General features: G+C 46.6%; 1 protein-coding gene and 1 long non-coding RNA gene across 4 annotated transcripts in view; one reads left to right on the forward strand and one right to left on the reverse strand.

Moving 5' to 3' along the window:
• Positions 1-27545, forward strand: part of LOC144178253 (dixin-A-like) — a 61075-nt gene that overhangs the window by 28721 nt on the left and 4809 nt on the right. The window contains exons 2-9 of one of the 3 annotated variants that reach the window (XR_013323977.1): positions 18003-18092; positions 19634-19750; positions 21364-21450; positions 22705-22758; positions 23650-23736; positions 24115-24276; positions 25445-25521; positions 26286-26418. Coding sequence is in view for 2 of the 3 variants with exons in the window: in XM_077705965.1 (XP_077562091.1) it covers positions 18003-18092; positions 19634-19750; positions 21364-21450; positions 22705-22758; positions 23650-23736; positions 24115-24276; positions 25445-25529; positions 26286-26418 (815 nt within the window). In the remaining variant the exon portion in view is untranslated. Of the gene's footprint in view, positions 1-18002; positions 18093-19633; positions 19751-21363; positions 21451-22704; positions 22759-23649; positions 23737-24114; positions 24277-25444; positions 25530-26285; positions 26419-27545 lie in introns of all 3 variants that reach the window. The other 2 variants (XM_077705965.1, XM_077705966.1) reach the window with 2 other exon arrangements.
• LOC144178254 (uncharacterized) overlaps positions 26911-27545 on the reverse strand; it is a 50525-nt gene continuing 49890 nt past the window's right edge. The window contains exon 3 of the long non-coding RNA XR_013323978.1: positions 26911-27383. This is a non-coding gene — a long non-coding RNA (uncharacterized LOC144178254). The remainder of the gene's footprint in view (positions 27384-27545) is intronic.

The raw sequence follows: 27545 nt of genomic DNA on the forward strand, positions 1-27545 counted from the left end.
GACCCATTAAGACAGCCATTGTACCTTGGAATTACTCCAAAGTTCGGAGTAGCCAACTCTTCTTTAAGTTGGAGCTAATCTGTCCAATAAATAATTATTTTTCTCTCTCTCTGGAAGCTGTCCTCCTCCGCCTGAATGAGTGACTCTTTAGCCTCCACGTCGCGTCCCCCGGTCCCCTCTGGAACCTCCATAGCATCGTCTTGACCGCTGGATCGCTTCGGACATCATCCGAAAGAATATTGCGCAACCCAACGCCGTGAGAAAGCAGCGCTGGTGCACGAAGCGATAGCTCCTCTTTTAATTCAACAGGGCCGCCATAATCCGTATCTCATTGGCCGTGCCTGCAGTGAAAGCTAAGCAACTCTCGCTTCATTGAAGCTGTTCAAATTGCGGCTGACAGGACTCGCATAGTTCTCCGTCAAGATGGCGTTACATGTAACCATTTCGTCTCGAAAAGGGGTGCGGTTCACTTTGCGATGTCGGGCACACCACACTTGGGGCAGGAGGTAACGACGGTCACGTCGCAACACGCGCGTGCCACGGACCACCCACGTGGAATTCCGCTGTGTGTTCAGTGGGGCTAGTTATATATACAGGTCTCCCGCAATTATCCCTGTACGCATAATACGCGGGGGCGGAGTGGGCGAAGCAGCGCTTTCCTTTAGCTGTCGTAATTGGGCACTGAAAACTCAACCGCTGCCCCTCAAAGTGTGCATATATGCTCTACATAGAAATCTGCTTTCGCTTCTAGGAGATCGCTTCCGTTTAGGCACGTCGCTGTCTATGCGGCAAATCCCAACAGTCAGGTTACCTTTCTTTTCAGTTTGATTAGTAGCGTGGATCGTAAGTTAAAACTGCGGCACTGAGATTGGCTATTTAGAAATGAAATAGGCGTGTTGCATTGCGGCGCTCTGGGGCGGTATTCTTGTTTTTGTCCGTTTTTAAAACGTCTGTTTTGCGTCCGTTTTATTGTTACGTACTTCCAGTAGTAGGTTGGCTTTGGATTGACTTTTGCGCAACTGTTCTTGTGAACACATTTTAAATGACTAAACCTATTTTAAACTATCTTTTATGTGATTATTGTTCTGCCAGCGAACGAATAACAATGCGACGAAAAATCGTCTGCTCCTAATCGTCTGCCCCGAAGAGCCGCCGCTAATAGCTCTGCCGTGCTTGCATGGCGTCACATAGGGGTGTTCGCTGTTAGCCAATTAGCGCTTGCTCAAAGCGGACACTTTTGAAACGGACACAAAACGGACAAAACACGATAATACCGCCCCTGGGCACGTCGTATGCCGTCCATGTATGCTGCATGGTAGCGGAGAGTGTGGGGGGCAACGGTGGGGGGGGGGGGCTAAAAGCGGTCAACGAAGCAAGGAACTATTGTTTCGGCTTAGTAGAAAGCAACGTGCATGCATACAAATCTCGGCGCGGGGAAATCTCTCCATACATGTGACTAGTATTTTGGGACTCTTGCGTGCCGTTGCTTGATAGCAAGGTTGATCATGGGAAAGCGAAGGCAGAGTCAGTCGCGGCTTGGGGTCTGGCTCTCTAGCTGAGGAACATTTCCTGTACGAAACATCACGCTTCGGGTTGATCCTACATACGCCCCTGAGTGGTGTAAACTTATAGTGAGTGTGTTGGAATTGTAAACGCCTCAATCAATGCTGCGCTGTAGATATATATATATATATATATATATATATATATATATATATATATATATATATATATATATATATATATATATATATATATATATATATATATATATATATAAGGCAATGAAAAAAATTAGGCTGGAGGGGGGGGGGAGCAGAGAATCGCAAACAAAAGTAAACAAGCAGTGTTCAAGCTTGTTCCCGAAGGGAATCGATTATTTTAAAGAAAGTAGCCCACAAACGCCTAACATCATGCGCCCTTCAAGGTGCGCCCCTTTTTTCCAGCCATTTTAATTTCTATACACCACAAAATTTAAACAGCCGGGAACAGCTGACTGCTCCCTAAAGAAGTCATGACTTCCTATGTGCGAAAGGCAGTGTTTTCAGACATTTGCATCGCCCTAGGGCCCTTTGACAACCTTGTTTGCATCCCGTACATCATAATTTGGGCTATCACGATCGTAGCGACTCACAGGGAACTAAAACTCGTTCTCGCGCATCCAAGAGTGCAAAGCAAGCCTGCTCAAGCGGGACGTTCAATCCTGAAAGTGAATGCAGCAACCAGGAAAGATGGGTGCACTTTCCGGGCGACAAAAAACAAAACGGAAAACAAAAAGAATAACAGAAGGAAAGCCGCTGGGCGGCAACAGTTGCGCAAGTCACGGAAATGAAAAGACAAACTGCGCGTTTCATCCTTCCGCCGTGCGCGCCGCTGTTCTCCAGCCAAGGCGAAGATACGCGGCAACGTCAGCAACGTGACCAAAATTGAGGCAGCTCTGCTACGGCAGCGGAGGCGGCATGCGCCGTCCCCATCAGAGAACGCAGGTGCCAACCGCCAGGGCTCGCCGGAGCGATGATGACCCTGCCGCCCCCATCTTTTGCATCGCGGTGGTCCTCTCCATTACCTCTGCGTCCTCCCGCCGTATTTATAGCCGGGGCGCTATCAGCAGCGTGTACGTGATCGCTGAGCGGCACGACGTGTGACCCGGGCGAGCAGAGGCGCATCCTCGAAACAATGCCCGCGGTCCCGGCGAGCTACTTCGCACACCGCCCGCGGGTCTGCCCTGCGCGCGAAACGAGTCGCGTAGTATACGAGCCAGCCTTCCACGGCGGTTCTTGCAGCGCACGAGGGGGGACGCCTGTCAGGGCATCGATTGAAGAAGGCTCGTTGGGAAACGTAGACATCGAGATGCGGCCCGGGCTGATTGCAGCTTCAACTTATAAGAGATGGAGGTGTATGCAAATGAGAAGCAGCGGCACGTTGAGGAGACGCATGGAGAAAGGGTAGTGGTACCTTACAAGGTAGCGCTATCTTAGCGCGAATTGCTTGCGTGAGTTCCGCTCGCACCAAAGGGCTCTAAAGGGGCCATGAAGACAAAGGCATCTTTATTCACTGCGTTAGAACGGTGATTTGGGCTAGTTGGTGCATACTAACTGAAATTCAAAACAGCGACGACACATGACGATGTGTGTTCTTGTCCCGTCTTTTTGCTCTGTTTTGAATTTCAGATATATTTATTCAGTTTAAATGAAATAGCCTTTTCTAACTTCCTCAGCTCCATTCCAACCACGAAAAACACTTTTAACCGAAAAAATCAATAAATATAAACTATACTTTTAAATTTCGCGCTTTAGGGACGTGACATGGGCAGGGGTGACCTGATGTGAACCAGTGCTGAAAACGTTTTTATGGGCGTGTTAACTGCGCGTTAGCCTTCAAGTGATCAAACGTAACTGGAGGCCCCACTGTACAATCGACCAGTCAATGTTTCTTGGAAGCGGCTGAGGTCGTCGGCCGACAGTCGCACAAACGAGATTCCGCGTCGTCTCAAACAAATAACTCAGCCCGTATTTTGTCTCCATGGCGTCTTGTAATTTCCAGGTTTGGCAGATATTGATGCAACAATGCCCGTTTTCTGCGATATTGTGGTTGTTGCTTCATAGATCTAACGCGAATTCAATACAACCTTTTACAGTTACAGCTGTCGATAGGAAGTTGTCGGACCTTCATAGCGTTGGTGACGCCAAACCCGGCGCTCTACCTGTGTACAATATTTTTAACGCGAAAGACTCATATGTCTCATGAGGAAAAAAACCAGGCGTTGTCCAGATCGAATGGCTGGAAGAATTCACGGATAAATGCACAATCCGCTCTTCTATGCACCTAGCTCAGTTAAAGTTGGCTTCATAGTTGTACACAAAGGCATTCTAGGAAGACCATAGTTAGGGGCAATATAAGGAGAATTACTATAGCGTTTTTCTTGTTATATATATATATATATATATATATATATATATATATATCAAGGTTGCAGTCGTCATTGCCAGTGCTATTCGGCTTTTTTTTTTTTTTCGAAATATATAATAGGGCCGAATGACGTGTGCTTGTCACGTTTCTTTGATTCATTGATAAATAAGCGAAAATATAAGTCGAGAAAAAATCCGCCGTTTTCCGGGAGCGGGACTCGAACCCACATCTCCGCATAACCGGTGCGGTGCGTTAATGGTTATGCGGTTATGCGGAGATGTGGGTTCGAGTCCCGCTCCCGGAAAACGGCGGATTTTTTCTCGACTTATATTTTCGCTTATTTATCAATGAATCAAAGAAACGTGACAAGCACACGTCATTCGGCCCTATTATATATTTCGAAAAAAAAAAAAAAAAAAAAGCCGAATAGCACTGGCAATGACGACTGCAACCTTGATATGTATCTTTACCGAGTCCCTCGTCCCGTATATATATATATATATATATATATATATATATATATATATATATATACATACAGTAATACCTCGTTAACTCGAACTCGCATATCTCGAAAAATCGGCTAAGTCGAAATTTTCCGCGGCACCGAACATTTTCCTATACGTCCCATGTATATTTTTTCCTTTATCTCGAAGTATTTTTGGGTCGGATTGCGGATAACTCGAAATCTTGACTGGGAGTGGAACGAAAATTCCGCCGCCGGACCATTTCACAAGATTCGCGCGATGCTGCAAGATTCGCGCGATGAAGTCGCGCGACTTCACAGACTGTGAGGAACTTTGTCAAGAGGTCATCAAGCTTACAGGTAACGGTGCCGCCGAAAATGACGTGACTTTTCTGGAGTACGCGCTGTGTGAGCAGGATGTGGCGGTGACCGGAGAAATAACGGACGCCAAAATCGTTCGAACGGCCACTAACGTAGGGGACGGCGGAGACGACGGCGATGACGAACCACCTCGAGAGGTGCCGACATCTTCTGAGGAGGAATTTGCTGCGCTTGCTTCGAAATAAGGTCGAGTGCAGCGGCGGGGAAGATCGACTGATGCGATGCGTCAAGCAGCTGGAGGACGCCTTCCTAGGCCCGAGTACGACCGCAAAGCAGACGAGCATTAGGCAATTTTTCTCTGCTAAATAAAATGGCAGTGCGGCAAAACCCAGCTGGTTAAAGTCTCTTGTATGTTATTTTTTTATCTTTTAAACCTGCACGAGAAGAAAGATTAGAAATTGCCGCTGAAGAGCCGGTAAGTAGTAGTGATTTTTCTGAAGAGCGCTCATTTTTCCCGGCGATTAGCGCAACTTTGCTTATCTCGAAAATCCGTTTATCTCGAAATTTTCCCTGGTTTTTACGACTTCGAGTTAACGAGGTATTACTGTATATATATATTCGACATCAACTTGTGGTCCTTCCCGCCGCCTGGATTCGTCGACCTTTACAGAACAGAAGTCGGCCCCCGGAAAGCATTATCTCCATTTCACATCAGTTGCTCCAGTTTTCCTACACAAACCACACCGCAGACAAAGCCACGGCTGTCCGAAGCCGCAGTGCTCCGACGCTACCTGAGAACAAAGATGGCGGGCGCGCGGATGACAAGAGTGTGGCGTGCTACGACATCCGGTTTACAACCACAGCGGCGCTTTCTCCCACGTTCCTCTTATCGCTTTCTCCTTCAGCGTTCCTTGCACAGCGCTTTCCCCCCACGTTGACAGCCGGAAGTTCTCTCGGCGCAGCGCTAATACAGACGTCGTGGAACAACAATCGGCGTACCGCATGGTCCGCCTCTGCCCTTACCACCACTGATCGACGCCCCGCAATCACGACCGCTTACATCCCCCCTCGCCTCGTCAAGAAGCAGCTCGACGGGCAGGATTGCGATTGCGCCACGAAAGCGGCGATTTCGGGGCCCCGAGCGCTGCCCCCGAACCGAACCTTCGAGCCACGTACGCCGCTTTGCCCCCCCGCAACACCGCGAATGCCCTCCGCAAAGCTGGACCACCCAGGTTGGACGCTTTCTGGCTGCCCCGTCAGCGGACACGCGCGTTGCCTTCCCTTTAATCGCTTTACTATTGGCGAACGCACGACGCGGGGTGGCAACTTTAGGCTTGTGCTACCTTGTATGTAGTACCTTGGCGGCTCGCATGCCTTCGGACTTTCACGGTAGACTCACTTATTTTTGTTCATTGTGTAATAAAAAGTAGAAAGAGTGGGGCCAGCGGAGAGGCCATTTAACAACTGGGTTGGGCGGCATAGGTATTCGCGCAAGGGCGGTTGAGAGGAGAGAAAAATCCAGGTTGAAATGGAGTGATGTAGGCCAGCGGGTTTAGAAACTATGCATGCATGGTGACTAAGAAAGTAAGCAATTTTTATATCTATCATCCTCTTCTCCCGTGCTTGTTATAAGCAAATGCGAGTAATGATGATGTGTACGGTACGTGTATTCCTGCATGCAACGTTAGAATTACAGAAAAGGCATATCTTAACTTTGCGGGCATTTCGATGAACAATATTGCGGTGCAAGAATTTAAACCGAGTTCTTGCGGGCTGAGAAAATATAACGAATTTATATAACTGCGTTTAGCCCTCTTTTACACCCTATGGGGAAATTTCGAGCCATCCTGCCCAGAGCCTCTCCGTCACGGGAGAGGTGCAGTCTCGAAATTTATATTCAGACCCAGAATTTTGTGCCGCACAGTGATGCGACAGAACCGGTTGTTCATTTAAATTACTCAGGTGCGAAATTCATACAAATTCAAAATTTTTAGTCTATAGAAACTTGTATAAGTTACAAGAAAAAACCAATTCGATAAATTTACAGGCCTAAGATATAGCCTAAACTATATTGCTCAGCGAGCATACAATCTGACTAAAAATGTGGCTTGCGCCGGCGCGTTGCGCAATGCACAGCATGGCTTCATTGTGTAGTGTAACAGCCGGGGCTTATCACATTTTTATTTCAACCGTACACCGCGATTTATGTCCCGTTCTTCATCTTTTTGCTTTTTAGCAGAAGTAGGTCACCCGGTCACGCTGTTGTGATAATGATGACCATGACGACGACGACGACCAGGATGATGATGATAAAACGTTATTAGGTCCGGAACTGCAGATGAGAGCGGGGAATGGGATGATACCACCTGTCTTCCCCTTTTAAATGGCGGCCTGAAGACCGTGGTACCTAGAAGTACTTCTGCGGGATCGCAGTTGAGTGTCCCGGATGCTTCTGACTCGCGGCTCGCGTAACACTGTCTACTGAAGCGCGCACAGAAGAATGAAAACAATTTTTAAAACGTCAGAGCCACGTTTCCTCAAGTGGCCCTAACCTTCAGCCAGCGCTGTTTGAAACGTCCGGGGTAGCAGCGGTAGATGGAGACGGGGAGAAAGTGAGCTGAGACTCTCGATGAGTGGATGAGCGGGTTCCACGCGCCCAGTAGAAGCGGACCGAATGGCCGAGTGGGTCTTCCGCAGGAGTCGGCAGCCACCCGTACCCACGCGGACACACAATGACTCGGCGCGACTGCTGCGGTGGCGTCGCAGATGCGACTAAGGGCCCTCCAGAGCAGACAAAGCGCTTGCGACACGCGCATGTGAGCCATACAAACGTGCGGCCGCGTGCCGCCAGGCGTCGACGGGCAATAGAAGCCAGTGCGGTTAAATGGCCCGCGCTGACCTGCTGTAGAGCGCGAAGGAGGAGGGGAATTAACTGTCGGCTGGTCATTTGCAGTGAGCGAGATTAGGACATTTTGCCATTCTCTGCTGAGCCGTGGCTAAGGGAAATTGCACCCCCGACTTCAGCACGGAATCACCTTCGGTCAAGACTCGCAACTCTTTCCCCTTAGGAAACAGCAAAAAAAGCGAAAATGATTAGCAGCGGTTCCCCACTCTGTGAAGGTGGGTGACCAGCGAAGCTGTATAAAATACACATCACAAGCATGGTTATGGAATGTACACGTATTTATTTTTCTAATCATTTAGTAATGATAGTGAGTTCTATTCTAGCGGAAAAGCGTGGGGCTCTCTCCCGTAGAAGCCCGTGTATTGACAGCAGACGGGAATTGTACGACCTTTACAACTTCCCCGTGGGCTATGTACCTAAGTATGAAAAGTAAATAAAAGCCGGTAGCTATTAATAGACTCGTCTTGGAATCCAATCGTCACATACTTTGTTGCGTGCTTGTTTTGATAAAACTATAGCTACAGCCGTTTCCTGTAGCACGCGTACTCCTTTTGTATACATGTCCTTGTACTGACAGCAGACGAGAGTTCCGTAACGTTCACAACTTCACTGTGAAGTAACTAACTACTACAAGTAAATGAAACTCAAAGTAATGATAAGTCGTCGGAGCGACAAATCGTCATGCAATTCTTGTGGGAAATATTTGGTAACACAAAAGTTAGAACCATTTTCTGCCGGGCACTCGCGATACAGTTGGCTTTGCCGCAAGTCGTTTTTACTCTCGGGGTTCTCGCTCGTGGTAGAGGGATATACACTGAGCCCTAGCCATATACAGCTCCACACCAAAAGACTTCGTCGTATATAGAGACCTCAATGTAAATTTTCAGCCCCTGAAGATGCCTGAATAAATCTGAAGGGTTCGAGCGAGGGAAAGATAAACGTTTACTGTGTTTATAAACGTTTACTGTGCGTTTATCGATATTGTTAATCTGTGAAACCATGTTTTGCGGCAACAATTTACGTTCATAAAATGTTTTAGGAAATAATGGAGGCATAAATTTTGTACTGTGCTCCCCGTCTCATTGACTCGCAATAATGTTAGTCAGCAAATTAGGCCTCGCGCGGCATTGAAGAGCCCAATGAAGAGTGAAGCCTCATTTGATTGATTGATTGATTGATTGATTGATTGATTGATTGATTGATTGATTGATTGATTGATTGATTGATTGATTGATTGATTGATTGATTGATTGATTGATTGATTGATTGATTGATTGATTGTAGGGTTTAACGCGCCGACGCAACACAGGCGATGAGGCGGGCCGTAGTGGAGGGCTCGGGTTTAATTTTGGCGACCTGGGGATCTTTAACGTGCGCCGAAATCTCGAACACATGATCGTTTTTGGTTTTCGCCTCCATCAGAAAAGCGGCCGCCGCGGCCGGGAATCGAACCCGTGCCCTCGTCAAACCTTATTCGGCCAACCACTTAAACCAAGGCTTTATATACGGCCTTATGCTCTTGTCTTATACGACCGTATTGCTTTCCTAGCGGGGATATTAACGATTGCAACCAAACTTTAGTCAGCTAACATAAAACATGAGGATATGCCCGACGCGCGCCTGTCGATTACCTCCACAAAATTTTGTGTCTACAAACTATTGTGTCTATAGAAGGAACAACAACCGTCGCATAGCTGGTAAAGTCTCATCCAAAAATGCCAATTTGCGCGTGGACCTCTAAAGTGTACGCAGTCCCCCACTAGTCTTCTCAGGGTGCGATAATCCCAATTCTGGAAGGGAGCGATCTGAAAAGGCCTGAAAATCAAGTTGCGTACTCGAAGTAGTCGTCAGGACGAGACATTTTTTTTAATAATATGAACCTTTACGGCACACAGCGCGAGGCTGGACATGAATAGTAATAGTTTTGTGTCCACATCGCGAGTCTCAGCGTTAAAAAAACAGCCGTGCAGTCACCGCTGAGGTGCGTGTTTGTACGAGCCATCGAGTTCGAAGCTCCCCTCGCTGCGCATGAGCGGACTCTCCTGCAAAGTATACGGCAGCGAAATCCATTAAGATTTTGTCGCTTGGTAGTCGCCGTAAGGAACGTCCGATAGCCCATTAAAGCACTTTCTCCGTTGCACGTACGTGCACATCTCGATTTTTTTTCTTACGTGCCGAATAACGAGATAGCCGTGATTAAGGTTGGCGCAGTGTTATCATAAATCGTAGAGACGTGATCGTCTGGCTGCATTTTGCTGTTTGCTGCCATGTGTGTGTTTGGGCTGCCGGCATCGTTTTTCAGCCGCCAGACCAGCGTGCACACCGCCCTTATACGGTCGGTCACTCACTCGACGGCGACTTGACTCGCGCTTTCCTTTTTTCCGCGGGCCTGTGCGACGAGCTCGTCCTCCGCTTGCATGCAGCGACGCGGTAAGTAGCGCCCAGTACGGTCCTCCAGTGCGGACGCCTATAATTAGCGCTCTTCGCGGGAGGCGCCGAAAAAGCCCTCCCTGTTCTCATTTCTGCCCCAGCTTGCTTGCCACTCGATGGCTGCCGCAAACACGTGCGTCTGAACGTTAGGATATTCAAAGAGAGACAAAAATAAAGCACCACATGCTTAGCCTTGCGCCCTGTGCAGAAAGGGTTTATACAAATAAAAAGAAAAGTCCCACCCTGACGACTATTTCGAGTGCAGAATATGCCTTTTCTGGCCTTTTTAGGTCGTTCACTTTAAGAATTTGAAAATAGCGCACACTGAGAAGACTCTGAACAGTTGCGGAAAGTATAAAATGGTTTTGTGTCTGTGCACCGAATGGTTCAAGACGGTCTGTTCTGCCCGATACATCGCTTGCACGTGACGTCACCACCACTCTTTTTTGTGCACTGCTTCCAGCTTCCCTAGCGCTGCTCGAGAAAAGAGCACAAGATAAGTTCACTGCCTTTCGCAATTTACGTGGTTTACCAACATGGCAGCTATCGTGACGTCAGTGCAAGCTATGTAATGACAGGTTATATTCCGTCATTCTTATGTTCCTCATATAAAGGTTTAAAATATTTTCAAACCGCATGTACACCATCGTGTAAAACTGGAGACAGCGAGGCCAGAGGTCGCGGCTTCTCAAACGGGTAGTACGGGCATTTTCGCTTTGCACTCGGATTCACGACAAACAACCAAGGCTTTCATTGTAAGCACCGTTCGTAGCCGGTGAGAAAGAAGCACTTTGCGCTTTCTTTCACGAAGGATAATGCGCGGATTGTGCCCATCAAAAGCCGCTGTGCAGAGAAACACTTTCAATTTGGCTCCTCCAGGGCCTGAAGGCGCCATAGAGCCCTATGCGGAGGACATAGCAGTGGCATTCGAAGGGTGGCGATAACCATCGCGCGCATAACTCTAGAAACCCTTTTAATATCGAGAGCTTCCACTGTGAAAAAGAAAGGGAGGCAAGATATTATTGGCTTTTGTATTCTATTCTTTGGAAACCCCGGACATCAGTTTTACTTTAGTGACCGCACGAACAATGGTGACAGTGGTTGGTGGAGGCCCCCGGGCAGGAGTTTGCACAAATAACCGACAGTCATCCGTACGGTGTAGTTTCTATGCTCGTGTTGTCTACCTAACGCAGTTTTCAAATTAATAATTATCCCCGATAGGAAAGAAATAAGGCCCTAAACCCAACCAGTACAGCCTAGATAGGAATATACTGCCTCTCTGTCTTCGTCCCTTCGCGCTGTTACCGTCGCGCCCATTTACCATCTTGGCTCGCTTTCGCTCTTGTATGTCCTCCGGCGAAGACCTCGATTACAGCAACAGCCTTACCACCATGCAAGTACGGTTTTTCCTCCCCTTTGTACATGTTCTGTTTGCACGAAATGCGCGGGGACGGAAAATTAGTGTGCTCGCAAGCAGGCGAATTCCGTTCCTCTTTTTATGTATTGTGGACAACGCCGCGCTGTACGCGAATGTAGTCGGGACGCTTCCTGTCGAACGGGCCACCTCCATCAGCGAGATGCGCTCGTCACGCTCTCCGAAATTAATGCGCGTAACCCACATTAGGAGAGGCACAAGAAGCCCGCAACGCGTCTAGGCGTGGTGCATGCTTCGCTTTGTCGTGACTCGGGATTAGCAGACGGTTCGCAAGAAGCTCGCATTCCCAGGAGCGGGAATGCGAATGGTCTCAAGCAAAACGGCGGTGAAAATGGCAGCAGAGGAATCTGCTTTTTGCATCGAAGGTGTTGGAATTAAGATGGAGGCTTTTGTTAAGGCCGCATGTTAACAAAGACGCTTTGCTGCAAAGCTAACTTTACTACTGCCCGATAACGCAAATGATCACGTATCCTACGCGTATGTGTCCGTTCCTCCGTAACTGTTAAAGTTTCATGTCACATGACTCAATGACCTTGAGTGTCGGCATACCCATATAAGGGACCCATCGCAAAGATTGGCCATGTCACGGGAAGCTACATATAACCAAAAGTGACGCCACAAGTCTTCTGAAGAAGGGCCCCTGTTTTGCCGGAATGCACGGGAAGGTCCTGTGCACTAGTTGGGCATCCCAATCACCCCAATACGACATCGATGACCCAGTCCATAAATGCTAAACAGCGCAAAATGTTACGCGTTCCTACCTGCGCACAAGTTTCGGCGAGCTTTCCTCTATCAGGAACGCCTCACCATGCAGCAAGGTCAGGCAGCCAGGCGTCATTTTGTATGAACACTGCCCTGAGGCAGCGGACGCACCGGAAACGCCCTCCGCGCTACGCTGCACTGACCAAATTGCTCCGAGAGGAGGCCGCTGCCTCGCAGAGCACCGCGTTCACCCGGCTGTCTTGTCGCCCCGAGCGGGCAAGAAAAGAAAGTGGTTTTCGCGGTGGACGCACGATAGGAGAAAGCGGTGACCAGAGCGCGGCTACTTACATCCGCTTCTATCGTCGTCGCCGACCTGCGCACGAGACGGAGCAGCTCGCCGGTTGAAATTAAAGCCCCGCGTCTCGGTCACGTCGCAGCTCCTGGCTGCTGCGTGCGTTGCACCCTTTCCCTTTTTAGGAGCCAGGCATTTATGCCCGCGCTTTGGTGGGTTTGTTCGCCGCTGAGGTACACGACCGGATAATGAAACATTTTCGGTGGATAAAAGAAAGCAGTCAGGGGAAAGAGTAGAACCCTGGTCTCACCCGTGGCTGATAGCGTATGCGGACTGGGCCGTCTAACTCAATTGTGCACCCAGCGTGTTCTCACTAAAATAGATGGTTGAGTTCGGAAATGAAAGGAAAACGAATAAGTGAAAAAAAGGTGGGTATGTCGTAGTCTCCAGCAATAATGACAGTCCATTCGAAAATTAATGACAGCAACACCAGTCGATTCAAAAGTTGTTTCAGAAAACTGACGGAAGTCTAGTCAAATATTTCTAAATACGAGTACTTTAGAAGTGTTTGTACTTGGAACTACTGACGTTATGCACAACTAAACTCTTTGTCGGGAAACCTAACTTATAAATTACGATAATTAGGGGAACTGGAAGTGCAGGGTGCATTTTACACAGTTGTAGACAGCAAAAAGTAGAGAGTTATTTATAAGAAGAAAAGCTAATGAAACAGTGTACTTGACTACCATTCTATTAATAAATTCGAGTTTATTCGCCTTTTTATGCTGAGAGGATGCCTCTCTGAGAACTGGAAAGGGGTATCCGTTGGACGTGTTCGTAGCATTCCTGAACTGGCACATCGTTGCAAGCATGACAAAATGACTACAATTCTTAATTTGGCGCCTACCCCGAATCTCGGGGGCCCTCGTTTCTATCTATGGTAGTGTCACGTAAATTACTGCCCACTTCAGCTCGCGCCAAGCGCACTGAATACCGCTGATGATTGATGAGGTTGTCGAAGTTGGCACAAATGGTGATGGACGATAATGGTGATTAGGATTAAAGGTGTGACCGCCACTGCTTCAAATTGGGGGGATATCCTCCATCATCTTGCCTGTTTAAGGTATCCAGCGGTTTCCACTTACTATTCTTTTTTTTTCGTCTGAACCTTACTTTCGCATTTCGCCTTTTGACGATTTACTCAATCTTGTTGACAGTGCCACCATCTAAGAGGTGGTGACCCTGTCACCACCTCTTGCTTGTTGTTTCTTTTGACAACTTCCATCGCTTCTTGTGACCTTCAGTGCGGGCGACATAACGCTTCCATCATCTTTGAAACTCAGTGGTTCCGTATACATGACATGGGCTGCGAACGTAGGGTAACTCTCGTCCACTCGATGGCTCAAATCAGACGCCTCTTTTGTAGGATCCCGACAACAATGAAAGTGTTGAGCAACTTTTAATGTTAAAATTTTTTGGATTATTTACTGCGTAATAATATACACTCGCATAAAAAAATGTTTGAATTCTGAATTCTGAATGCACCACGGCTGTGATGCGCTTGTCTGACAATTTTGCTTTTTTTGCACAACTGAAATGCTGTGCAAGGAAGCCCCCCCCCCCCCCTCCCCCCTTCCAAAAAAAAAACGACGCGTGTTGTGTAATGAACCCAACGAGGGTGTTAAACGTGCGGTGCAGGCAACTTTTAATCGTATTAGCTTCTGTTGTGCACCGCTCAACTTCTTATCAAAGATTTCTCTCCTATGTGTCTGTGAAAAATGTGGCGTAGGAAGTGGCCTTGTGACATGGTTTAGGTAACAAATTAACCTCTCCGGCAAATCTGACAAAAATTTTCATGTTGCAGAAAAGCATAATCCGCCGCATTGCAAATATTCCATATTCCATATTTCTTCTTAACACTAAATTTCTTTCGCACTATTAATGTTATTTCTGCTGAAAAATATACTATTTCCGCGTACGACGTTTATACTATTCATCTGGCGTAACGCGGGATTTTGTAGCATCCTTAAGACAACACCCTCATCCTGCACACACGCGAAACACCGATTTCTGGATCATACCCCGCTTCCGAACAAATTTTAAATTACAACTTTTTCAGTATAATCTTTCATTCATTTTAAGTACATACAGGTGCACTGATAATTTCGCACTTAGGCGTCTGCGCACTTAGGCGTCTGCGCGGATGCTTTGTGAACTTGGAGGACTCCATTCGTTGAAACCTGCGCTATCCTGTTCGTACAAATGTATCGTGTGTATGTTTACTCATATAAATGGTTTATTACTTTCTACATTTTGTATTGTTACAATGTAAGTGTTTGGTTCGATTGCAGCGTCGGTATTAATTGCTGTATTCTATGATGTATCATTGTCTATCGTCGCCTACATGCCTACATGCCTCTGGGGCCCGTCAAGCTGCGTAACGCAGCTTTTAGACCCGGAAGCTTTTCCAGTTTGTTTCTGGAATAAAGTTTTTTGATTGATTGATTGATTGATTGATTGATTGATTGATTGATTGATTGATTGATTGATTGATTGATTGATTGATTGATTGAACAAAAAATTGGCCGCGTATCTGCTCCTTTCGTTGCAAATGTCGTCAAAAGACGATAGTCTTTGTAGATATTTGCCAAGGAAATGCCCCCCTTTGCTTTCCCGCTCACCTCTCATGCTGCTCCTGTACCGTCGCGCTCATTCCAAGGTAAACACACTAAATGTTTGCGCAAGGCGATTTGAATTTACCGCGTTCCACAGCTACAGGCCGGGTTCCACGATGCCAGCGCTGCAGTACGGCGGAGACGCGCGTGAATGGAGGCGGCCGACTACAAGGTTTATAGAACCGCGTGGCCGTGCTCCACGTGCGTTCCAAGCAGAACGTGGAACCTAGTTAGTGGAACCTTTCGTTGCTGTTGCCGCGTGATTTTTTTTATGCCACCAGGAGGCGGCGGTTTTCTGAAGTAGATGTATATTATCATTTGCTATCAAAAAACCAAGCATCCATGAATTTTTTAATAAAGGAACACTGTAAATATCCCTTGTGTACTAATTTCCTGTCTTATATTTGCGTAATGTCTTGTTCTTGTTCAACAAAGTTGACAAGTATCAACATATAAACTGGGCTTAGTCGTTTACATTTGGCTGTGAGTATATAAGACTATTGCGCAATATCAATTTTACTTTGGCCGGGTGGCTGAATCGAGTCACAGACAGAGAGACGGACAGACAGACATACAGACAGACCAAAATTTCTGGGTTTAAGTAGCCCAAGAAAGACTATCGTCTTTAAAAATACTAGAGGCCGGATATTTAGGCATTGAAAAGCGCGTTTCCGGCGGCTGAAATAGGCAGGCAAAACAATGTTTTAGGCCTACAACGTGGTAAATATAGGCACCATAAAGTTTTACATAAATGTAAATAATCTAAAACATCTAAAACGAAGACGTGCGCAACCTGTATCTACGATAGCAAACAAAAAGTGTTCTTTTTTATGACGGCCCAAAGACGCCAATAGTAGCCATTCAATCGTCGCATAAAACTACTGGACTAACAACTATCTATTGGCCGAATTTAACAAGCGCACTGCTCCCATTCGTGTTCAATAGCCGCTGTCGCTAGCTCGACCATCGCATGTAGGGAAACAGGCATGAAAAAGAATTCCAGAGTGCTGGAAATACCGACTAAAGAAGCGCTACTTTATGTCTGCCTGTGGTAATTTAATTACGGCACAACAGAAAACAGACACAAATAATAAACTAGAAAGACGACGACTTGTCAGAAAATTAATATCCCGCCTCTTTGCATGCACTTACAGGTTGTTAGGTATAACTCTATTTTTTTCATATACACTGGTATTATAAAAATTGTTCAAGCAAGATGTCCCAACATGGCCAAATACACTTCCACACATGTAAAGAGCATTTTCAAAAGGTGTTTAGCCGCCGAACAGTTTCGCATGGAATACCGTTTCTTGGAGTCCGTCGGCAGTGTGAATTTTGAGACGTAAGGAAGTGCAGCTAAGCAGTGGTGTTTCATCATTGGCTTTTCAATGTAGAAATGATCCGCTAACGAAGGCGTGCTCGATTCTCAGCCGTTGCGTTGAAAATAGAGTCGGATTTGAGCATGCCTCTAGAAACGAGGATGCTACTGCACACGCTTGAAGAAATCTGTTTGGAGAACACGCGGAACGTAGCCTAAGAATCACTGTGAGAAATGTTGAAACAATAGCAACTACCGACATCTCGAGATTTTTGGATTCGAAATTGTGCCTGTTGTCACTGCGTCCCATTTCACTGCTGCGAGCGCTTGTTTTCCGAGAGTTGGTTGATCTAAAGGACAAGTTTGAACCCGAGGTTTTTTTTTTTTTTTTTTTCTTTTTTTTTTTTTTTTTCGCGTGTGGTTGAACCGTGGAACAAGTTTGATGGTGCTTTGCGTAGACTGTATAGTTCGGGAAGAGTTTTATGTGTTAGTCACAAAATTGTGTGCACTGTTGTTTGCTTCTGTGTATTGTTGGATTTTTCTGTACCCTCTCCTGAAATGTCCCAGGCATGGGGCAGCAGTATTTGCAAATAAATAAATAAATAAATAAATAAATAAATAAATAAATAAATAAATAAATAAATAAATAAATAAATAAATAAATAAATAAATAAATAAATAAATAAATAAATAAATAAATAAATAAATAAATAAATAAATAAATAAATAAATAAATATGGTTCCGAACAGTGAGTGCTTGCTGCTCACTAACATAAATAACGATCTCAAAATGCACTCGTAAGAGAAAGTTGCGGCTAAATAGTGTTCATATTGGCGGTGATATTGAAAATAGGCATTCATAGGCACTTATGGGTATCCAGGCATAAACGTCAGTGTAATAGGCAGTGTAAAAATGCCATAGAAGTCCTTAACCTCTAATCTTTGATCATGTATCAAAGTGGCGTGATAGGACAGCAAGGAACTAAAAATCATAAGTCTAAAATCCGCTTTATAGTAATCACCCACAACCAAGTAAGCATTCATTATTTTGCAACCGAAGAAAGCGAAGTGCACACTCCTCGGGAGACTGCACGGGCTTACTACTTATTATTGTTATTCGAAAAGGTGGAGCCCTTTGCACTTCGAAAGTGCGCTGCGAATTTATTTTAAGGCAAACATTATTCTCGAAGTATTCCAATTTTTGATTATTTGTGCACCACGAGAGTATCATTTCCAATCTGGCTTCAGAAAAGTGCCTGGAACTTCTGTGAGCAAAAACAGCGTTGTGCGAAAAAAGTATGCGGTGTCTTTTTTAGTTAATTTCATCAAGGTCGACGCGATTGCAGCTAATTGTAGTCCGTTTAGCAAACCTTTGATTTTTGTAGCGTGGTTTAAACTAGACCCACTAAATAAGCTCATATTCAGTGACACTAGTTTACAAAGACTGCTTGAATATTCATGTGGCCCGTACGCACGGAACTAATACCATGCGAGGCCTATGCAGCCCAGCTGCGCTTCTCCAACCTTTCTCCTTCTTTGTGCTTTACAGCTACTCCGAGGCCGGCACAGTTCGAGACCCCCGGATAAAGCGGACAGCGATCGAGACAAGGGCGGGGGCGGCGGTGGTCAACGATCCAATGTACGCACACGTATGACGACGGCTATTCTTACCACGTTACTCCAAACATTTGATAAAAGAATGAAATTGTTTTGAGATTATTAATTTATTTATTTATTTTCTGAATTTTTAAGTTAGTTAGTTAGTTAATTAGCTAGTTAGTTCAGGTACTTTTTAAGCTTTTTTTGAAGCTTCCGTTGTACGATGTGTCTCGCATGCGTCAGCCCTGCGCCAGGGCGGTAAACATTGATAACAGCAGTTAAGGGGCCTTGAAAAAAAAAAAAAAAACACATGGCACCTTACCTTCCCACTACAAAGTCGTCGAGTGCATGAAATGCAAAATTGTACCTCGTGATTGAGCAAGCAAGCCTGCGATAAAAAAAAATCTGGGGCCATCTTCACTAACGTGAAACGTGGGGAGGGGCGAAGCATGCAGTGTATAAGTGTATTCTTGGCGCCTTCGCGGTGGCTCAGTGGCTAAGGCATTGCGCTGCTAAGCACGAGGTCGCGGGTTCGATTCCTGGCCGCGGCGGCCGCTTTTCTGATGGAGGCGAAAAGCAAAAACGCCCGTGTGTACGAGATTTCGGCGCACGTTAAAGATCCCCTGGTGGTCAAAATTAATCCGGAGCCCTCCACTACAGCCAGCCTCATCGCCTGCGTTGCGTCGGCGCGTTAAACCCTACAATCATCATCATCATTCTTGGCGCCTTGGTGTTTTTGCCCACGGAGATGGAACCGTTTGTGGGTAGAGGTACCTCTAGTTTTAGTACCATGACTACAGGAGACCACGATTGCGACGACGACGAGGGCAGGAGACGCGAAGAGCCCCAGCCCCTAAAAGCAAACAAGCCGGTTTCAGTATCAAGAACCCCGAACGGCAAGCGTAATCGTTGAGTCGGTAGACTGAGGTCGCGGAACGTCCCAGCCGAGCATTAAAACTCTGCGCACAGCACAGAGCGCACTAACTCGCTCTAGGAATTCTCCTTCCTTTACGCATTCTTCGACCTCACGGTACCATTTTCCGCTCCCCACGCCGTCACAGAATCTGTGTCTTCGACTGGCCGACCTCTTTTCGATTGCAGTGTAAGAATATTAACCTATCCTGGCAGCGATAATAGGTTTCACGGTGCCACCATGCGCAGAAACATTAGATGAAGCTTTTGATCGGCCCCATTGCCGGTACATGTGGTGTTATTGCTCCCATTGTCTCTTGAAGTTTTCGTTGGGAATTATTGCATAAACATGCATAAAGAAGCATGTTTAAGCACCTTTTACGGCCGGTAAAATAGTTTTCGTTTTTCGTTTTCCCCAAGGCCCAAGCCCCTTGCAGCAAGTGTCCAAGCGCTCGCTCTGTGGGTAATGCATGCACGCGTTCGTGCCGTAGCTTTTATGCCGTGTTTAACTCGTCAAAAGTAGTTGGCATTGCTAAAGGGCACGAAAGTATAGGTGACGCGATCGCAATCTTATTGACTTCGCTGAAAGCTGCCTGAATCATCCAGGTGGTCGGGTGATATAGTTGACACAGTTGAGTAAGGTCGTCGCGCGTACTTCCTACCGTGCAGGCGGAACACGAGAGGGGTAACCGGCGGTCCCAGAAGACTTCGCTTACAGTGGCAACGCAGGGAACAGCCACCGAGTCAGCTGAGGTCCAGTGTGACGCTACCTCAAACCCAGAGTCTGTAAGTACGCACTGAGACGGGGGACAGTTCGGGAAATGAGCGAATGAGCTCTCAGCCATTGTTCTACGTCTGAAGGCGAGTTTGTTACAGATAACGTCGAAGGGTTGTGCAACAGGAGAATCGTTTCTCGTCCGGCTGCTCCCACTCGCTTAGTTTTTGCGCTTAATATCCCGGAGCAATTTACGGCGTGGGCGCGTGGGATTGAAGTATTTTTTTTCCCGGCAGTATTCTTTGGCATCAGAACCGGAGATGGAGCATAGTATGGACGGGAACTGGTTCGGGGCGCGCTAAGTGGTGGATGGGGTAAATAACTGCTAAAATTCACCCAGGCAAATCCAAGCTTCGAATCACTTGTGTTGCGCTCAGGGGGTGCACATTTTGTACAAAAATGTGGAAAATGTGGTCTCCTCCTCGCAGGGTAAATTAATTGATTGATTGATTGATTGATTGATTGATTGATTGATTGATTGATTGATTGATTGATTCGTTCATTGATTGATTGATTGATTGATTGATTGTAGTATACCTTTTGCATCGTGGTCACAACATGTGTAATTTCACTATTGTAGCCGCGTCAGTATAGCAGCGCCATGTGGCTAGTTGAATCTCTGCTGCATTGTGCAAAAGAAAAGTAATTACTGCATCCCAAAGGTACTAGTGTTTTGTCTGTACAGCTGAAAATAAAAAAAACTGGAGCTTCGACTTCAACGAAAACAGTGAGAAAACAGGCCTAACACCAGGCATATCAGGATGTGCGGCCCCACGGAGACCACGCACGTTGCCATTGGAGGTATAAAATATAAGGTGCGTGCGCTGATGCCAAATAGTCATGAGCCATTGCCCTCTGTGAAAGTGGATCTTCAGCGAAGCTCCTTAGCGCACGACATAGAGATGACGCAGAATTTACGCGAATGGTATACGAGCAAGTTTTATTTCTCTTGAGCGTTCACGTAGGTCAGCCTCTAATAATGAGGCATACACACACGCACGAACCTTTATTTGGGCTCTCTAGATCTTAAAAATTGTTCCTGTTGATAACTAATCTACTCAAATGCATATCCAAATTATGACTCGTATAAGCTTGGAATCCACAGGCATGCTTTAGACAGCGTGCGCCTTCAAAGTTCCTGAATTAAGAGAGAGATGTAAATTTTAATTCCTGCTTTTCAACGAAGAACTTCGAGCTCAGATTGCTACTCAATCAACAGAGCTAGAATCGCGACAGAAGTCTTGCACCTCTATGGTTTCGTAAGAATGATGAGCATCCATTCAGAAGTTTTTATAAAACCGTTAAAAAATTGCATATACCTATTTCAAGCTGTTTGTTCTACGTAAGAGATGATTATCATATTTGTCACCAGCACGCTGCAACACGTATGCCTGCGAATTCTCATGAAATCAGAACAGCTATCTGGAATGAACAGCGATGCCCACAAATATGCTGGTTGCTTTTCTTTCCGTTGCTATGCACTTATCGGATCAATGCATCATTCTTCCTGGTTTTGTTTTATACTGTGGTCGTGGTTGCTACAATGAGGGCTTCTTTTTATTCAGGATTGCGGGTTGTTGTGTGGATGTGGAGACATGATGTGTCTTTCTTTTCTGTCATGCAGAGTCCTTTTCTTCACGCACAACATGAGCTGCTCTCGAAGGTTCCGGGCGCCGAAAGCGACACTACGAGACGCATCCACGAGGAGAATGTAAGTGTTATACATATAATAGCGACCTGAAAACGCAGCTTAGCGTACGGAGACTAACGTGACCGGTTTACCCGACAGGGTGCAAAAGAGAAAGTTGCCACTTACCTGCACGTGTCTGTATTGTAGGGCACTATCTTGCAGTCAATGACTGCATCTAATCAACGATATGCATGGCGTTCATCATTAATGTATAAAGCAATTAATTTGTTCATACCGCCTTAACACTCACAGGTCTCCTGTTTAGTATACTTTTCATAATTTTGTGGACGTGGGCTGGTTGGTACGTCAAAAAAAAAAAAAAAAAGCAGCGTAAAAACTATCAGAGATGGAAGCCCTGACATCGCGCTGTGCCTATCCTTCGTCCCGTTTTCAAGCTGTTTTTTAGCCACATATTGTTCGCTCGGGGAGGAGCAGGAAGAGGAGTAAGCGTCTTTGTAAAGCCGTCAGCCCTGGGTAAGAGTCCTCATTGTAGCACTCCTTGAGACCATGCGGCTTCTTGGGCTCTCTTCAACAGCCAAAGCTGGTCGTCAGGGTCTAAGCTGGACAGTGCTCTCTCCCAATGCTCAGGGGAGGAGAAGGGCAGGTGGCGTAGGTGGGAGTTCCGACTACAGCACCACATGACATGGTATAGGGTGCCCGGGTCCTTGCAGAAGCAGCATTGCGACGAGTAGAGGGCGGGGGCCACAGTGTGGGCTGTGATGGAGTGTAGAAATGCGTTAGTTTGGATGCCTCGAAGGTATCATTCTTGTTCCTCAGTGAGACTTTTATGCGCAGGGGATGTATTGTTCGTTCCAGACGGTAACGCCAATCGGAAGCAGACCCTCCACTGCTCACCGAACGCTTAGCTTGCCCGGTGTGTCAATTCTGGGGCATGCTGGTGGGCAGCTCCGTGGCCAGACACTGCAAAATGGGCTGGAGCCCAGATTATCATTGCGGGATGTAGAGGAGGATGTTGTAGAAGGATTGTTCTGGCATGTCGCGATATGAAACCGCTGGAGAAGGTTTTACATGCTTGTTGGCTGTCTGTGGTGATTATTTCTGCAGAGGTTTGTGCGATGGCTAGGGAGCTTGTACGTCAACAAGTGTTCTTGAATACAAACGTTTAGTCGATTCAGATCCCCGCAAGTGCTTTCAATTACTCGAATCTTCTTACCAATGCACTGATATTCTGCTACCAGACACGCGTCACCCTGGAAATGTTGCGGACGTGAGCGCGCAACCTCTCACAGTTTTCTTTCCTATGCGCATTTCCAGTTGCTACTTCAACAAGAGCTGAAGGAAAAATGCGACCTGCTCTCCAAACTCGAGGTAAGAGCCTTTCGCAGTCCCATAATGCTCGTTAGAAAACGCCCGGAACTCTTGTTTTGTGGAACCTTCCGCAGAAACAATTATACGAAAATTGGCCGCTAAGGCGACTTTATTATTACGCCGAGTTTCATGCACCTGTAATACCTAGTTAGTTCACAGTGGCGTCGTAAATGTTGGAGAATTGCCGTCTGCTGTCAACACATGGGGCTTCTGCGGGAGGACAGTGGACAGCCCTGTGTTTGTCTGCTAGTACAACACTGAAGTTCACCCACGTTCCATTTAGTAATCACAAATTCATGGTAACCCATATGATGAGTAAAATAAATACATGTGCATTCTGAAACAATGTACGTATGCAATGTGCATTTTATGAAGCTTCGCTGGTTATCCGCCTTCAGAGAGGAGAATGACAATGAACTTCCAAGCGAAAATGAGGAACGCGTAAAGTAGGAACAACCAGAGTAAATATGTAATAACGACATGACTTTGGATTAGTTCGACTGTGTCATAATTCAGTTTGGGAATGGGTGGCGCTGGATCAGGTTATCTCACCGGTCGGCTGTATACATGGTTTCCTGTCATATATGTCACAACTTGTTGGTGTGTCTGGGTGGTTTCCGAGTGTGCCCAGCAACCAGAATTAACCAAAGGAAGAGTGGACGCATACGAGAATAATCAGGTACATCCTGTTACTCCTATAGTTTTCAGTCTTGCGTTACATTTTTCTACCCTGCTTTGAAGTAGCTTTGGCGAAAACTCAGCTAGTGGGTCAGCCTTTCTCCCCGGTCACGCGGTGGGCAATGCGATGGATGATTCCACAACTTCTTGAATTTCTCAAGCTGTTGAAATTATTCGGTCGCGTAATGCTTCTGTCCTTGCGTTGCATTACAGGAGGAACTAGACCACCGAGACGATGAAGCGACGCTAGAGGCCCTGGACCGAATGACACCAGTGTCGCAGCTAAGCCACCGCCCCCAGGTACCATTTCCTTCTTGACTTCGTCGAAGGTGCAAAACTAGCTTGGTGAGATTAGATAAAAATAAACTGCACAAATGGTGGGACAGTGACAAGATGACGCAACACATCGGGGAATTGTCTTTCGTGCGTCTTTAAGAGCATAATTACTGAAACCTTGATTTAACCTCAGATGAGACAACTGAAATTAAAAAAATTGTATGAAAAAAAGACGATGTCCGCGTATTTTGTGCGTCGCCGTATATGGTCGTGCAGAGGGATGGCCGGTTCGATGATTTCGTTTGATGTTAGCATGCGAACTAGATGTCTCGACCCCGATACAAATGGTAGCGCAGTTTGCAAGACTCTGATGGAGCTCTCTCCTTCCTCCCTCGCGTGCAGCAGCGCGAGGAGCTGCGGGTGACCCAGGAGGCCCTGAGCAGCCTGCGGCAGTGCTTCCGGCTCGACGACCCGTACCAGCACACGCTGGACACCATAGAGCAGTCGCTGTGCACGCTGCTCGAGAGGGTCACCTGCATGGAGAAGATGGCCGCTGCCAGCACGGTACGCCCCCCCCCCCCCCCCTCTCTCTCTCTCTCTCTCTCTCTCTCTCTCTCTCTCTCTCTCTCTCTCTCTCTCTCTCTCTCTCTCTCTCTCTCTCTCTCTCTCTCTCTTGCCCCCTCCTCTTCCCCCACGCTGAAAGATCACTTAGGATTTTACTACTGGCATGATACAGAACCACAAATAGTACGGAACAAACACGTGGTCCCCTATTTGGCAATGTCCATTCCGCGTCGCTCATTTCGGCGCTGTATTCTAGATTAAAAAGGTAAGGACCTCTTACACAACGTGTACGACGTTAAACAGCGACAGCTTCGGGGTCCTGAATGTCGGCTAAACACGGCCTTGTTTGTTTGCTACAACTTCGGGGTCACTTTGGGGTCACGTCGGTGCCGCTTTTAATACTCCGGGCTGCCCGTAGTATTACACGTTCTCTCGTCAGCTTGTATGTGTAGGAGTAAAGGCTCTGCGGCGAAAAAACGGCAGTATATGCACACGGTCGCGTGAAGGCACGGCGTAGGAGGCATTTAAGAAAGATAAGCAAATATGAGGTTCAGAATATTAAAAAAAAAGAATATTAAAAAAAAAAGGATCCCTCTCGCTTGTTTTCAGGGGTGGCGGAAGTTATCTGATCCTTTTAGACGCTATAACTATCTCGCAGCGTTACACGGCGTTTTAACGGCCAGCGCGCTGGGGATAAAAGAATGAGCACGTGTCCAAGGATTAACAGCCGGCTTAGCTTTCTTTTTGCGTTTGACTTTAGACCCGCTTGAAGTATGGCGCAGGAAAGAAACGCAGTGACGAAACGACGCACGCATCATGCAGGGTGTGGCTAGAGTTGCTCTAAAGCTGCTGAAGGTCAAAATATGCGTATTACCAGTACTCCAACTTACTCTTGAAAGTTTTTAGCAATTGGTGAAAGTTATGCGTGTGCGAATACGGTAGGCCTGGCTACATGCGAGATTTCGTACCTTTTACAGTTTTCTGTCTTTATTTATTATCTGGCGGCGATTTGCTGGTGTGAAGACGCCGTGTAAAATTCTTAGTTTAAGAAATAGTTAGTGGATTGACGTTAAGTTCTTATGGGGTAGATAAATAATTTTTTGCATGCAGTGTTCACGCGGCCAAGGGCAAAGTAATCATTTTGTTCGGCCCTATTTTTCCTCACCAGGGCTCCACGAGGGACGGAGTCGCTCGGCGGCTGAACTTCGACTCGACAGGCGACCCCAGGCGGCTACCAATCACAACGTTAGAAGGTTCTTAAAAGTCTATGCATGTCTTTCGCCACGCGTGCGCTTAGCCCTCGACGCTCCTGCGGCCTTCACGCAACACCACCCTCGTGAAGACTGCCCCGGAGCCGAGTGGCAGCATGGCAAGGCGCGTGCCTCGACGCGAGTGAAGCTGCACATCATCTTATCCGGACGCGGAGCGCTAAGTGTGACATCTTGAAATTCGGCACTAGTTGCTGGCTTGTGAAATTATTATCCACGCACTGTTGGAGCGTGTCTGAACGTAATTAACCTACACGCTACGGCAAGACATGCGTGGCAAAATTTTTTGTTGCAATCTGGTTCGCTTTTGCTGTTGCCTCTTCGGAAGCTGAAAAACAGGGGAGAGTGGCAAAGGGGTGTGTGTATAAACAAAATTTTGACCACTGCTGGCTGACTGCTTCGTTCGTTTAATATTGTAAAATCAGAACCGTGGCGTTGTCCCTTATTTGATTACGGAAATTATAGTAGAACAGAGCACGAACATACGCGGCGTTCTCAAATCGAATCTTTTCTTGTCGCGCGCCTCCACTTTCACAAAATAATTACGGTCAACGGCCTGAGGAATGCGAGGGGCAGCGCCTCCTTGGGTTGGCACAGCGTCTTGCATTTCCAAGAACAGCGGTTTGCCCTACATATTTATTGTGCAACGCGTTCATCCCAGATGAATAGCCGTACACCTTTCTCCTTAAATTCTCTTTAATAATTACTAATGGGTCCTCTTCTATTGCATCGCGTGTGCAGAGTATCCAGGCTACCGCACCGAGACGTGCCCTCCTCTGGCATCCCTCGGCCACTGCTCTCAGGCAGCGAGCACCAAGGTGATCTACTACACCGAAAGGTCGGTCACGCCCTTCCTGTCGGCCATACCCAAAAGGCAAGTTTGGCTACTCGTGAATTGACCTCATTTCTTCACACATGAGCATTCCTGCTAGGTTTTGGTGTCTAACACAGTCCTCCTACACATTTAAATACACGTCTATATGTCCACTTCGCAACAGCGCACACGCATGGGCAGTAGGAGCGGCGGACGGAGAAAATGTGGCGAATTTCGAGGTTAAGCAGACGATTTTAGCCGGATTTGTTGGTTTTCGCAGGGTCACTCAGTGACGCCATAATGCTGATTTAGTTTTGAGTCTGATTGTGTGTCATATTCTGGAATCGCTGAATTTTAACCTTTTTAGCAGTGAACAGTCATTTGGGTGCGTCAGTGTGAAGCATACTCACAGGCGTGTACTGGCGTAGTTGACTATACAGGAGTATATTATGTACAGCATTGTCGCGGTGGTTGCAGTGCTTGCTGTGGTTGCAGAGGTGGCTGTTTTAGAGTGGATGTGTGTTCAGTACTACATAAGGTATATTTTGGAAAGTTTCATTGTTTTAGCTATAGCTGCAACAATAATATTAGCTCAAGCAAGTCTCGGTGAAAAACGGGACAAAGAGAAATAAAACTGCTCTTCGAGCGGCACACAATGAACGAAGGAAGTAAATTTGACGCACTCTTTTTACCTCTCGGGTTTCCACCTCGGCTCACGTATGATTTTGCTTAGTTAGCGTTAGTCTTCTGGTAAAGTTCAAAGGGTCAAAAACCAGTCATGTTTTGCGGTTGCATAATAGACCATCGAGGTGGCGGCACGCTGGTTTGAACTGATGTCGTCTCAGCGCGTTCAATCTTGATGCAAACCTATTTCGTGGTTTCATCGGCTTTGTTTTATTCAGACACAATTATGTAGTATAGTTGCGCTCTAAATCTCCTAAATGCTGCCCTGTGCGCTTGTGAGTCCGTTACCAGCTCTGGGACGAGGATGGTGCATTCCACAGGGCACTTTCGAACATGCGTTCCTAGTGGGGGAAAAAAAAAGGCCGTGTAAGTTTGGCAAACAAAAAAAGAAAACCGCAAGTTACAGGCTCTAGACTTTACCCCGTCAAAGTAATTGAGAAACTTTAAAACTACGATATGCATTGGTTTCTACGAGCGGCCGGACTGAGTTTGTTAAGTTAAAT

The sequence above is a fragment of the Haemaphysalis longicornis genome, unplaced genomic scaffold (assembly GCF_048455015.1).
Source record: "Haemaphysalis longicornis isolate Haplotype H1 unplaced genomic scaffold, Haemaphysalis longicornis Haplotype H1 scaffold_4, whole genome shotgun sequence".
In the NCBI taxonomy this organism is placed as follows: Eukaryota; Metazoa; Arthropoda; class Arachnida; order Ixodida; family Ixodidae; genus Haemaphysalis; species Haemaphysalis longicornis.